General features: G+C 43.2%; 2 protein-coding genes across 3 annotated transcripts in view; one reads left to right on the plus strand and one right to left on the minus strand.

Annotated features, from left to right (window-relative positions):
* Positions 1-13,693, plus strand: part of LOC138808202 (DNA repair protein RAD50-like) — a 191,738-nt gene that overhangs the window by 105,549 nt on the left and 72,496 nt on the right. The window lies entirely within an intron of this gene.
* Positions 1,451-13,561, minus strand: LOC138808224 (interleukin-5-like). 2 transcript variants are annotated; one of them, XM_069994216.1, is made up of 5 exons: positions 13,489-13,561; positions 3,988-4,143; positions 3,469-3,501; positions 1,711-1,839; positions 1,451-1,618 (listed from the first exon to the last, which is right to left on the minus strand). In XM_069994216.1, the coding sequence occupies exons 2-5, from the start codon at positions 4,129-4,131 to the stop codon at positions 1,520-1,522; spliced, it is 405 nt and encodes a 134-aa protein (XP_069850317.1). In that variant the 5' UTR covers positions 4,132-4,143; positions 13,489-13,561; the 3' UTR covers positions 1,451-1,519. The 2 variants fall into 2 exon arrangements, with proteins under 2 accessions (XP_069850317.1, XP_069850316.1); XM_069994215.1 differs by lacking the exon at positions 13,489-13,561 and having other exon boundaries at positions 3,988-4,191.

Below are 13,693 nucleotides of genomic sequence, written 5' to 3' on the forward strand. Positions count from 1 at the left end.
TTGCCGCTTGAACTCAAGACCTGGGCACTGCCTCTGAGCTTTTTTTTGCTCAAGGCTAGCACTCTACCAGTTGAGCCACAGCTGTATTACCAGCTTTTTTGGCACTGAGAGATAAGAGTCACCTGCACTTTCCTGCTAGAGTTGGCTTTGAACAATGATCCTCAGACCTCAGCCTCCCTAGTAGCCGGTGTGAGCCACCAGCGCCAGGCTCTTAGGCTGTGGTTTGTCTTCACAAATGGTCATTTCAATGAATGTGGAATGGATTGACTTCTTTCTTTCTTCTTTGAGGATCTGAACTGTGGGGGTTTAGTTGATGAAATTCCTTAGTTTGGTATTGAAGGGCTCCCATCTGCTGCCCTAGATCAATTCACTCTTCCCCTTCTTTTGGTAGCTGACTCTGGATGATGTCAATGTCTTCTCTGCCTATAGGCTTTCCACTGGGTTTGGCCAGGGTAAGGAGGGGCAGATGAAATAGGATATCCATCCATCCTCCTCATCTCTCCCTCTGCATGGCTGCTGTGAGCTGGCCACACCCCTTGAGTCCCCTCCTCTCCTGTTATAGCTCCCAGAGTCACTAGCGCCAGGGACTTCCTTCTTCCCATACCCTGACCACTTTTTTAATGGTCCCCTTCATGGCTGGGCATGTGGCTTAGTGGTAGAGTGCTTGCCTAGCATGTGAGTCCCAATGGGTAGATACAAAGTTGCAGTTGGGGTTACTACAGGTAACAACTGTCTACTGTATATCTCAAAAAGCTAGAAGAAAGGATAGTCTTTTTTTTTTTTTTTTTTTTTTTGCCAGTCCTGGGACTTGAACTCAGGGCCTGAGAACTGTCCCTGAGCTTCTTTTGCTCAAGGCTAGCATTTTACCACTTGAGCCACAATGCCACTTCTGGCTTTTTCTGTTTATGTGGTACTGAGGAATCGATCTAGGGCTTCATGTATGCTAGGCAAGCACTCTACCTCTAAGCCACATTCCCAGCCCTAGTTTTTTTTTTTTTTTAATGACAGTCTTGGGACTGTCTAAGGCATAGGCACTGTTTACTCTCAAGGCTGGCATTCTACTACTTGAGCCACAGCTCTGTTTTGGGCTTTTTGCTGCCTAATTGGAGATAAGATTCACACAGGGCTGGCTTTGAACCATGATCCTCAGTTCTCAGCCTCCTGAATAGTCAGGATTACAGGCATGTGCCATCAGTGCCAAGTTTAGGATGGTCAATATTTTCCCATATAGAAGTGATGAATGTTTGAGGACATTGATTTGTCTTTTTGTTTTTGTCTTTTATTTATTTATTTATTTTTGGTACTGGGAATCGAACCCAGGATGTTGCACTTGCTAGGCAAGTGCTTTGCCACTGAACTACATCCCAGACCAATAGATTTGTTTAACCTGGCTCACACAACGTGTACATATACCAAAGCATCACATGATACAACGTTATTTTTTGTCTTTATGTGCTAGCTAAAATATTAACATTTCAAACATGCCCAGAATCTTCATTTAGAATCAGCCAGCTCTCTTTTAGTTTTCTATTGTCCACTCGGTACTTATCACACCAAGAAACTCTCGCAGGTAATCTAGGAACTGCTTTCTTCTCCGTCTTTCCTCGCCACATTTCTCCTGTGTGAAGAACACACCATTTGCATCAAATTCCATAGAAATGGGCACAGCCAGACAAAGAAAAGTTCCCATGGAATATCTGTTCATCTTACTTTTTGGAGATCGATGTGTTTCTTTATTAAAGATAAATTTTGGAATAGTTTTTGCACCGCATCTCCATGTACAGTTTGATTCTTCAGGGTATCTATTCCATGAAAGATTTCCTCAATGCAGAGTTGGTGCTATATGAGGAAGATTTTAAAAATACAAATAAAGCAAGATATATGCACATTTGGTACATTAGATATCCCACAACATAGAAATATTTGGAGACAGCCTATTGAACACAGTAAACACATATAATTTAAATTTGACAAAATGAAAACAAAATTGTTCCAAAAATTAAGCTTTGTTTTGTGGCCTTTACAACAATTCTTCAGCAAAGAGTGTTTGATTTTTTTTCCCACATGACACACCACCTGGACTGAGACAAAAATATCAATAGTAGATGAAGTCATATAATCAACGCGGAGTACTACAAATAATATCAAGAAACTACTTAACAAGAAATAAAATGTTCAGTGGTGTAATTGTGTTACTAATTTAATTCATAGCAGCATTTTCTTTTGCAATTCAGGCGAGTAATTTTATTCTATTCCGATTAATGGAATAATATATTTTATCTTTGAATATATATGATCATAATCATTTAACTATGCAGAAATTATTGACAGAATGAATTATTGTATATTTTAATGTTTACTGATCAAGATTCTAAAACTAGAATCGTAAGTTACTAATACTTTCAGAAAGATATCAGAGTGGGCTAGGGGTATAGCTTATTGATAAAAGACTTGTCCAGTATATGCAAGGCCTTGAGTTTGTGTCTCAGAAATGAGAATAAAAAAGGAAGTAAAGAAGATAGAGCAAGAAAAAGAAAAGAAAGAAGGAAGGAGGAAAAGAGGGTGGGAGGGAGGGAGGAAGGGAAACATTGAAGGAGGGAGGAAGGAAGAAAAGGAAGGAAGGAAGAAGGGAAGGCAAACCAGCAAAATCTTGGACTCTTTTACATCCTGTGCAATTCTGTAAAGACCCTGATAATGAGACTTTCAGGTAGAAAACTGACACTATCACCAGAGAGCCTGAAATACTTGCATGATAATTTCTTTTGGGGTGGGGGGCGGTTATGGGGTTTGAACTCAGGGCCTGGGTGCTATCCCTAAGCTCTTTTGCTCAAGGCTAGTGCTCTACCACTTTGAGCCACAGCACCACTTCCAGTTTTCTGGTAGCTATTTGGAGATAAGTGTCTCACAGACTTTCCTGCCCAGACTGACTTTGAATTGCGATCCTCAGGTCTCAGCCTCCTGAGTAGCTAGGATTACAGGCATGAGCCATCAGCACCCGGCTGTTGCATAGTGAATTCTACTGTTTGAAAGTCATTCCTAATATTTATTTATCATTATTTTGAGACAGAGTCTTGCTATGTAGTCCAGGCTGGTCCTGAACTTACTATGTCGCCCAAGCTGGCTTCGAATGTGCCATACTCCAGCCTCAGCCTCCCAAGTGCTAGGGTTACAGGCATGTACCCTCTTACTCAACTCCTATTCCTAATACACACATTCACCCCCACCCCTATAAAAAATGACGTAGAGGAAATTAAACACTTCCAATGAAACTAATGACTGGCTGAGTGTACTGACATGTGCCTGTAACCCCAGTTCCTAATGAGGGTGAGGTAGGAGGATCACTTTGAGCCCAGGATCTTGAGACAACATAGCGAGATTTCAAACAAAACAAATCAATAAACATGGCTTACAGCTTACAATATGAAATTATTCATGCAATCATTTTCACTGAATCATAATTTGACTTACATTTTTATGTGTAGGAACAGGAATCCTCTGGGTCTGAAAAGGAAAGGACATATATTCGTGTTTTTAAAGCACTCTAGTGCTTTATAAATTATAATCTGATGCTTGCTAATAATGTAGTTATTAACTAGATACTCCTTTTTTTTTGGGGGGGGTGCCAGTCCTGGGGCTTGAACTTAGGGCCTGGACACTGTTCCTGAGCTTCTTTGGCTCAAGGCTAGCATTCCACCACTTGAGCCACAGAGCCATTTCCCACTTTTTTTTTCTGTGTGTGATTAATTAGAGTTAAGAGTCTCATGGGATGTTTCTGCCCAGGCTAGTTTCAAACCACAATCCACAGGTCTCAGCCTCTTGAGGAGCTAGGATTATAGGCATGAGCTACCAGGCAACTGGCTAACTAGATACTCTTTAACTCGCACCTACTTGCCTTATGCATAACAGATGTTTGTTTATACATGGCAAATGAACCACCACAAGCAATTACCTGCGTACTTTTATGGAACTATAGGAATAAAGAATTACCTCATTGCCTAGTAGCAGCGCTCGATGAGTAGAAAGCAAAGTCAAGGTCTCTTTCACCAGTGTATGCATGGAACTTTCCACATCAATGGCCCAGACATAGGCAGCTCCAAGAGCTAGCAGCTGTAAGTGCAGGAACATCCTCATGCCTCCGAAGCACTGGTTGTCTTTGGCAAAGAAAGTGTATCACACAAGGCTGCATTTGCAACCAATTTATTCTCTCTCTGAGGAAATGAATAATAGCTAGCAATCAGATAGAGAAAACCTAATAATGCCAAATAATGAAACTAAAATGTTTCCAATGTCTTGTAAGTGAAAAAGTAAATCTACTTTTTCAGAAAAAAAAAAACAACAACCAAAAAACCTCTTCTCCCCTGAAAAGTATTTTTTTTCCATGACAGACATTTGAATCATGGTCCCATCTTTGTACTTGATGAGAAGATTAGATTTCCTGTTGCTTTGTATTATTTATTTTTGTGCTGGTCCTGGGCCTTGAACTCAGGGCATGGGCACTGTTCCTGAGTTTTTTTTGTTTCTGTTTTTGTTTTTTTTGTCAGTCATGGGCTTGAACTCTGGGCCTAGGCGCTGAGCCACAGAGCCACTTCCAGTTTTCTAGTGGTTTATTGGTGATCAGAGTCTCACGGACTTTTCTGCCAAGGCTGACTTTGAACCGTGATAGTCAGATCTCAGCCTCCTGAGTAGCTAGGATTACAGGCACGAGCCACCAGTGCCCAGTGGTAGACAGACTTTTACCAAGCATGAAATCTGAGCTCTGTGCTGCTAGGATAATACCATGCTTGTGTGTGTTTATGTGCATGTGTGCACTGAGAACTAAAGTTTGGAGGTCTGGGTTACATTTGAACACTTGAGAGATGTTTCTCTTGGACTGCAGGAGAAATACTGTCTCATTTTAGCAAATCTAGTAGGAGGTATGAATCTTTATAGGCTTGCTTCTAGATACTGAAAAGATGCTCTCAGAACACAAGCTAAAAACTGGCAGGTTCATCTCCTCCCAGAGAAAATAATTCTCTCTGTTTCCCCTCTGATTTTTTAGGATCCACAGTGAGAGTACAAGCTTTTTTTTTTTTTTTTTTTTTTAGGATCCACAGAGAGAGTACAAGCTTTTTTTTTTTTTTTTTTTGGTTGGAGCCTGGGCACTGTTGCTGAGTTTTATTGCTGAAGGCTAGTGCTCTACCACTTGAGCCACAACTTAATTGGAGAGAAGAGTCTTACAGACTTTCCTGCGGCTTTGAACTGCAATTCTCATATCTCAACCTCCCGAGTACCTAAGATTACAAGTGTGAGCCACCAGTGCCCAGCAGGAGTGTAGGCTTTGATGAAGTTTTTTTTTTTTGTTTTTTTTTTTTTGGGGGGGTCCTGTCATGGGGCCTGAACTCTGGGCCTGGGCGCTGTCCCTCAGCTCTTCAGCTCAAGGCTAGCGCTTTACCACTTGAGCCACAGCGCCACTTCCAGCTTTTTTCTTTTTTTTTATGTGGCGCTGAGGAATCGAACCCAGGGCCTCAGGCATGTAGAACAAGAGCTCTACCACTGAGCCACCTTCCCAGCCCTGATGAAGTTTTTGGATGAACTGTTTTATAACTTGTAAGTTGAATGCCTTGAAGTTTTAAGCGATGAAATTCTCATCAGTAGGGCTGCACAGGCAATATACGTAGGAAAAGACTGAGAGCAAAGTATTAGCCTTCACTAAGTGGCAGAAAACTCACCAAGCCTACACTACTTTTATGGCTAAGAAAAAGAGACAGATGGGAAAGGAGGTAACACACAAAAAAAAATGGTGCTACCCAGAAACCACTAACTGCTGCCATATGATACTCGGTTTATGTTGCTAGACATCCAGTTTTTCAAAGAAAACTGAAATCTTGATTAGAAATAATCTGAGGGCTGGGAATGTGGCTTAGTGGTAGAGTGCTTGCCTTGCATGCATGAAGCGCTGGGTTGGATTCCTCAGTACCACATACACAGAAAAAGCTGGAAGTGGTGCTGTGGCTCAAGTGGTAGAGTGCTAGCCTTGAGCATAAAGCTCAGGGACAGTGCCCAGGCCCTGAAGTTCAAGCCCCAGGATTGGCAAAAAAAGAAAAGAAAGATAGCAATAACCAGATTTTTCAAATGTGGCAGCCTCTGGTTTATAGTAGAGCTGTGTGGTTTGTTTCTTTTTCCTATTGAAGGACTAAACATGCAAACATACTTCTGATCAAAGTTTTATTTCTTCTGATAACTCTAAATTGTGGTAAAATACACATGATATGAAACTTGCCCTGTTTTTAAGTGGTCAGTTTGGTGGTATCAAGTACATTAATGATATACTGATGTACAACAAATCTCAAAGCTCTTTTTACCCTGCAAAGCTGAAACCCTATAATCATTAAGCAGTAATTTATAATTTCCCCTCCCCTCCTCTCCTTCAGGCACCTAGCTGCCACACTTCTGTTGTCCTATAGAATTTGACTTTGGGACCTCATAAAATCATACTGTTTTTGTCTTTTTGTATCTGGTTTATTTCACTGAGCCTAATGTTTAGTGCATTTGTGAGAATTTCTGTTCTTTTTAAAGACTGAATAAGCAGCCAGCACCAGTGGCTTATGTTTATTATCCTAGCTACTCAGGAGGCTGAGAGCTGAGGATCATGATTCAAAGCCAGAGGAAGCAGAAAATGTCTAGGAGACTCTTATTTCCACTTAACCAGCAAAAAGCCAGAAGTGGAGGTGTGGTTCAAGTGGTAAGAAGCCAGCCATGAGTGAAAGAGCTAAGCCAGAATGCGAGGCCCTGGGCTCAAGCTCCAGTACTGACATACCAACAAATGGAAGTGTGGAACTGGAAGTATGACTCAAGTGGTAGAACACCAGTTGTTGAGTGTAAAAGTTGAGCAGGAGGAGCAGGCCCAGAATTCAAGCTCCTATATCAACCATGACAAAAGGCTGGGTAACCTTCCACTGTGTATTTACCCATTTTTTGGTGGACAGTTAAGTTTGCTTCTATGTTTCTGTTATTGTGAATAATGCTACCTACGGACACAGGTATACAAATCCCTCCACCCCTTTCTTTCATCCTTTCTTTCCTTCCTTTCTTCTTAGATTATACCTTACTACCTAGCTCAGGCTGGCCTCAAAACTTCCAATCCCTCTGCCATTGAGTATTGGAATTATAGGGATATGCCACCATGCCCAGCCTAAAAAGCCGATTTTTCTTATAAACTTGTCAGGTCATTAGTTTTTTTTCCTAGGAGTCTGATCTCCCCATATTGGATCACAAACTTTTTGAGTAGGGGTTGTAAAATAGTGTATTGAGAGAGACTTGGAAAGATAAAAGCAGAAGCAGAAGCTAGTGATGTTCATTTCCTTCGCAGAAGAATTTCAAGTACCTTATGCAGACATTCCAGCCTCTAGGAGGTAATACTGGATCCCTCTCTCCTAAGGTGGCTTTGTTTTTTTTAAAAGGTCAGTTTGCAAAGGGTGGGGGAGGAGGGGCAGATAAGATAAGTAAAATACAAGAAAAAACCTCATAAAATCACCTCTGCTGGGCAACGGGAGTCACTATCAGTCACATTAATGTCATGCCCCTTTGATATACTACAGTAAGAATGGTACTTTATCTCTGTGGTCTTCCTCCCCTATACCTATAACCTCTGACTAACGATGACCAAAAATACTATGTATATCCAAACCTAAGAACAAAATACCTAGCTAGTACATATTTAAATTCTTAAGGCCATAGGGGGAAAAAGAACAAAAAAAAAAAAAAAAAAACAAGCAGAGTCTCAAAAATTGCCAAAGCCCAGAGAGATCAAAGAGACATGATGACTAAATGTAATATGTTCATCATCCAGGAATAACAAGAGGGCAATAGGTAAAAGTGCTGCCCAGAAAAGAACCCTGGAGTTTAGCAATGGACCAGTGTTGGTTTTTGGTTGTGACAGAGCTACTATTGTAATGTTAGCAACAAGAGAAGCTGGGTGAAGGGCGCTTGGCAGCTCTCTGTATTAGCCTGGAACCTTTCTGTAGATCTAAAAATTATCTTAAAAATTATAAGAAAGTTATCCGGGTGCTGGTGGCTCATACCTATAACCCAAGCTACACAGAAAACTGAGATGTGAGAACCACAGTTCAAAGTCAGCCCAGGAAGAAAGGTCCATGAGACTCTGGTCTTTAGTTAATCACCAGAAAAGCCAGAAGTGGAGATGTGGCTCAAGTGGTAGAGCAATAGCCTTAAGCACAAAATCTCAGTGATAGCACCCAGCCCCTGAGTTCAAGCTCCAGACCAGCATAAAAAAAAATCCAGGTGCTGGTGGCTCACGCCTATAATGCTAGCTACATAGGCTGACATCTAGGATCACAGTTCAAAGCCTGCTCCATAAAAAAGTCCATAGGGGGCTGGGAAGGTGGCTCAGTGGTAGAGTGCTTGCCTTGTATGCATGAAGCCCTGGGCTCTATTCCTCAGCACCACATAAGCAGAAAAAGCTGAAAGGACACTGTGGCTCAAGTAGTAGAGCACTAGCCTTGAGCTGAAGAGCTGAGTGACAGTGCCCAGAAAGTCCATAAGACTCTAATCTCCAATTAACTACCAAGAAGCTGGAAGTGGAACTGTGGCTCAAGTGGTAGAGCACTAGCCTTGATCAGAAAAGCTAAGGGACAGATTCCAGACCCTGAGTTCAAGCCTCAGTAGCAGCAGCATACACACACACACACACACACACACACACACACACACACACACACACACACACACACACACACACACACACGTGTGCACACAGACACACACAAAATCTAAGTGGAGGTATGGCTCAAATAGTAAAGGGCCAATCTTGAGTGGAAAAACTAAGGGAGAGTGCTCAGCCCCAAATTCAAGCCCCAGAACCAACACATACAAACACACAAAAAATATCTACATTATTTTAGAGAAACATAAGGAAATTAGCAGGACGTGGTGCTCACAGTGGTAAAACACTAGCCTTGAGTGAAAAAGCTCAGGAACAGCAGCACCCAGGCCCTGACTGGCCAAGGTCCATGACTGGCCAAAAAAAATTTAAAAAGTCTAAAGATCATAGCCAGGTGTCAGTGGCTCATGCCTATAATGCTAGCTACTCAGGAGGCTGAGATCTGAGAATTGTGGTTTGAAGCCAACCTAGGCAGAAAAGTCACCATGAGACCCTTATCTCCAATAAACTCCTTAAAAAAGCCAGAAGTAGCCCTGTGGCTCAAGTGGTAGAGCACTAGTTTGAACAAAAGAGATTCAGGGAAGCACCTAAGCCCTAAATTCAAGCATTAAGACCAGCAAAAACAAAACAAAAACAAACAAACAAAAAAGAAGGAAATTGCTGGGCACCAGTGGCTTATGCCTGTAATCCTAGCTATTCAGGAGGCTGAAATCTGAGGATCATTGTTCAAAGCCAGCTGTGGCAGGAAAGTCTGTGAGACTCTTATCTCCAGTAAACCACTCAGAAAACTGGAAGTGGCACTGTGTTTCAAGTGTTAGAGCGCTAGCCTTGAGCTGAAGAGCTGAGGGACAGTGCCCAGGCCCAGAGTTCAAGTCCCACACCAATTTAAAAAAAAAAAAGGAAATTGGCAATCAGTACTCAGGATTCTAAAAAATTATTGGTACTTTATAACTTTGAAAAAGGTGTCTGAATAATTTTATAAATCATTATGTTTATAGTATAGATAGGTACTAAAATATTTAACAATAATATTAATTTAAGTATATATGTATATATATATATATATATATATATAATGTGGAATAACATAATGTTGTTACAAATGTAGTAAAATAATAATGGTTAAAAAGCTATATTCATCCTATTGCCCTAAAACCTTTATCTCTATTTGTAACGTGTTTCTTAACATTGACAACTGTGGTTTTTACTGGGTAGTCATTTAAAGTTAAGGAATTTCCATGAAGTGATTGTGATCAATTAACTGAGCATGTTTCTCCAAATTTTTTATGGTGACTAAATGCAAATTGATAACATCAACACTTCTTAACCATTTTAGCTTCTCACCTTTCAATCCCTGAACATATTTTTCATGTAATTTTTATTTTATTTATTTATTTATTTTTGTTGGTCATGGGGCCTGACCTCTGGGCCTGGGTGCTGTCCCTCAGCTCTCCAGCTCAAGGCTAGCGCTCTACCACTTGAGCCACAGCACCACTTCTGGCTTTTTCTGCTTATGTGGTACTGAGAAATCAAACCCAGGGCCTCATGTATGCAAGGCAAGCACTCTACCACTGAGCCACCTTCTCAGCCTCATATAATTTTTTTTTTTTTTGGTCGGTCGTGGGGCTTGAACTCTGGGCCTGGGCGCTGTCCCTCAGCTCTTCAGCTCAAGGCGAGCGCTCTACCACTTGAGCTACAACGCCACTTCCGGTTTTCTGGTGGTTTATTGGAGATAGGAGTCTCACGGTCTCTCTTGCCCGGGCTGGCTTTGAACCGCGATCCTCAGATCTCAGCCTCCTGAGTAGCTAGGATTACAGGCGTGAGCCACCAGTGCCCGGCTCCTCATGTAATTTTTATTGAATAAAAAAACCTTATAGGATGGCCAGGTGCCAGTGGCTCAGGCCTGTAATTCTAGCTACTTGGGAGGCTTAGATCTGAGTTTCACAGTTCAAAGCTATCCCAGGCAGGAAAGTCCGTGAGATTCTTTTTTTCTTTCGGTTGGTAGTGGGGCTTGAACTCTGGGCTTGGGCGCTGTGCTCAAGGCGAGTACTTTACTGCTTGAGCCACAGTGCCACTTCCAGTTTTCTAGTGGTTTTTATTCGAGATAAGAGTCTCACGGACTTTCCTGCCCAGGCTGGCTTTGAACTGTGATCCTCAGATCTCAGCCTCCTGAGTAGCTAGGATTACAGGTATGAGCCACCAGCACGTAGCCTGTGAGACTCTTATCTCCAATGAACCACCAGAAAACTAGAAGTGGCACTGTGGCTTAAGTGGTAGAGTGCTAGCCTTGAGCTGAAGAGCTCAGGGACAGTGCCCAGGCCCAGAGTTCAAGCCCCAGGACCAACAAAAAACAAACAAACAAACAAAAAAAAAAAACCCTTATAGGAAAGGAAAATACTTAGGGGCTTGAAGGGTGATTTAAAAGACAGAGATCCTGCCTAACAAGCATCAGGCCCTGAGTTCAAATCCCAGTACTACAACAACAGACATTGAACTTCCTTGGCATAGCAACTATCAGGTTGTTTTTGTTTTTGTTTTGTTGTTGTTTTTCTGGTCATGGGGCTTGAACTCAGGGTCTGGGCACTGTCCCTGAGCTCTTTTCCTCAAGGCTAGCACTCTGCCACTTTGAGCCACCTCCAGTTTTTCTGGTGGTTAATTGGAGATAAGAGTTTCTTAGACTTTTCTGCCTGGGCTGGCTTTAAACTGTGATACCCAGATCTAAGCCTCCCAAGTAGCTAGGATTACAGATGTGAGCTACAAGTACCAGGCTAAAACTTCTTTCAATCTTTACTAAAAATACAGTTTCAGAGAGCTGTAGTCAGTTTTTACTTTTTAATATTTCTTCCTCGTTTCCATTACTATTTTGTTCCTTGTGATGATGATGATTTTTGGATGTACAGATTCTGGGGTTACAACCCAGGGCTTCAGAGCTCTACTTTTTCTGCCCAAAACTGGTACTTGAGCCACACCTCCACTTTTGACCTTTCATTGATTAATTGCAAATAAGTCAGATTTGTCTGCCCTGGCTGGCTTTGAAACTCAATCCTCAGATTTTAGAATCCTCAGAACCCAGATTATAGGTGTGAGCCACTAGCACCTGACTTGCTACTGATTTTTTTTTGTGGGGCTTGAACTCTGGGCCTGGGCGCTGTCCCTCAGCTCTTCAGCTCAAGGCGAGCACTCTACCACTTGAGCTACAGCGCCACTTCCGGTTTTCTGGTGGTTTATTGGAGATAGGAGTCTCACGGTCTCTCTTGCCCGGGCTGGCTTTGAACCGAGATCCTCAGATCTCAGCCTCCTGAGTAGCTAGGATTACAGGCGTGAGCCACCGGCGCCCGGCTTGCTACTGATTATTTTAATGTTTGCCTGATACTTGCTGAAATTGATTGGGGGAAGGGGGGCAGGACTGGAGTTTGAACTCTGGGTCACAAGCTTGCTAGTAGGCAAGTGTTCTACCACTTGAGCCACACCTATGGCCCTATTAGGTAAAACAGATTCATTGACTTACTTGTAAGCATTAGAGTTGTTTTTAGCATTTTGCAGCTTTAAGTTATGCAATTAGAAACCTGCTTGCACACTTTTTGTTAGTTATAGGGCTTGAACTCAAGGACTGGGTGCTGTCCCCAAACCTCTTTGTGTTCAAAGTTAGTGCTCTACCACTTTAGCCACAGGACCACTGCCAGTTTTTGAGTGGTTAATTGTAGATGAGTCTTGCAGGGACTTTTCTGCCCAGGCTGGCTTTGAACCCTGATCCTCAGATCTCAACTTCCTGAGTAGGTAGGATTACAGGTGTGAGCCACCACTGCCCAACTGTTTTTTTTTTTTTTTTTTGCCAGTCCTGGGCTTGAACTCAGGGCCTGCAAGTGCTGTCCCTGAGCTTCTTTAGCTCAAGGCTAGCACTCTATCATTTGAGCCACAGTGTCACTTCCAGCTTTTTCTGTTTGTGTTACTGAGGAATCAAACCCAGGGCTTCATGCATGCTAGGCAAGCACTCTACCACTAAGCCACATTCCCAGCCCAAATGTGATTTTTTTTTTTTCCTGGCCGTCGTGCCTGAACTCTGAGCCTGGGCACTGTCCCTGAGCTCTTCAGCTCAAGGCTAGCGCTCTACCACTTGAGCCACAGCGCCACTGTTTTTCTAGTGGTTAATTAGAGATAAGAAGTGGAGCTGTGGCTCAAGTGGTAGAGCGCTAGCCTTGAGCAAAGAAGCTCAGGGACAGTGCCCAGGCCCTGAGTTCAAGCCCCAGGACAGGCAAAAAAAAATAAATAAAAGCCTTGTGAAAATTTTAGGTATAACCACTAAACTAATAGAAATTATATATATATATATATATATATATATAATTTTCCCCCCAAACCAGGGAGGAAAACAAGGGATAAATGAAGCTCAGCTGGGCACAATGGCTTGCACCTGCAATCCTAGCTATTCGGGAGACAGGAAGCTGGTAGAACTGAGGCCCGGAGTTCGAGCCCTTAGCACAAAAACAAGCAAATGCGCAAGTGTAGCTGAATGGCAGAGCTGCTGACCTGGGCTTCATCCCCAGCACCCACAAACCGAACCAACAGAACCACCCGAGGGCCCCGAACAGCGTCGGTGTGAGTGGCACGTAGCAAGACTTACAGCTAATTAGGAGTTAACATTGCTATTATCTTTATGTTCTACGGTGCTCGGGTGTCACTGTCACGTGACCGCGCGAACCCTCCCCCGCGGCGCCCCCCCCCCCCCCCCCCCCCCGCTCCTCAAGCCATTAGGGTGTGAGTGACAGCGGGAACGGGTACGGTGAGGAAAAACGCTCTTGACGTGAATGTGTCTCCGACTCCACGTCAACCTGCCCATTCCCGCCATCCCAGGAACCGCGTTTTCAATAGCGTCGTCCTATCGCGCGGCCCGCTCCAGAAGCCGGAAGGTCGTGGGCTGCGCGCGCATCGCACGCCGCCTCCGACTCCCCGGCGTGCTCCGACTGGCTGCGCGGCATGCGTGCGTGCGTGCGTGCGTACGGCGTGGCGGCGCGCGCGGGCCTCACGTGACCGGCG

The sequence above is a fragment of the Dipodomys merriami genome, unplaced genomic scaffold (assembly GCF_024711535.1).
Source record: "Dipodomys merriami isolate MVZ:Mamm:240054 unplaced genomic scaffold, mDipMer1.0.p SCAF_447, whole genome shotgun sequence".
Taxonomy (NCBI): domain Eukaryota; kingdom Metazoa; phylum Chordata; class Mammalia; order Rodentia; family Heteromyidae; genus Dipodomys; species Dipodomys merriami.

Bases quoted from the DNA above. Each gene is read 5' to 3' on its own strand.
- LOC138808224 (XM_069994216.1), bottom strand. From the start codon at position 4,131: ATGAGGATGTTCCTGCACTTACAGCTGCTAGCTCTTGGAGCTGCCTAT. The intron at 3,502-3,987 runs GTAATTCTTTAT...TTTCCTTTTCAG, and splicing joins CGCTGCTACTAGGCAATGAG to ACCCAGAGGATTCCTGTTCC. The intron at 1,619-1,710 runs GTAAGATGAACA...TTCTTCACACAG, and splicing joins AACACATCGATCTCCAAAAA to GAGAAATGTGGCGAGGAAAG.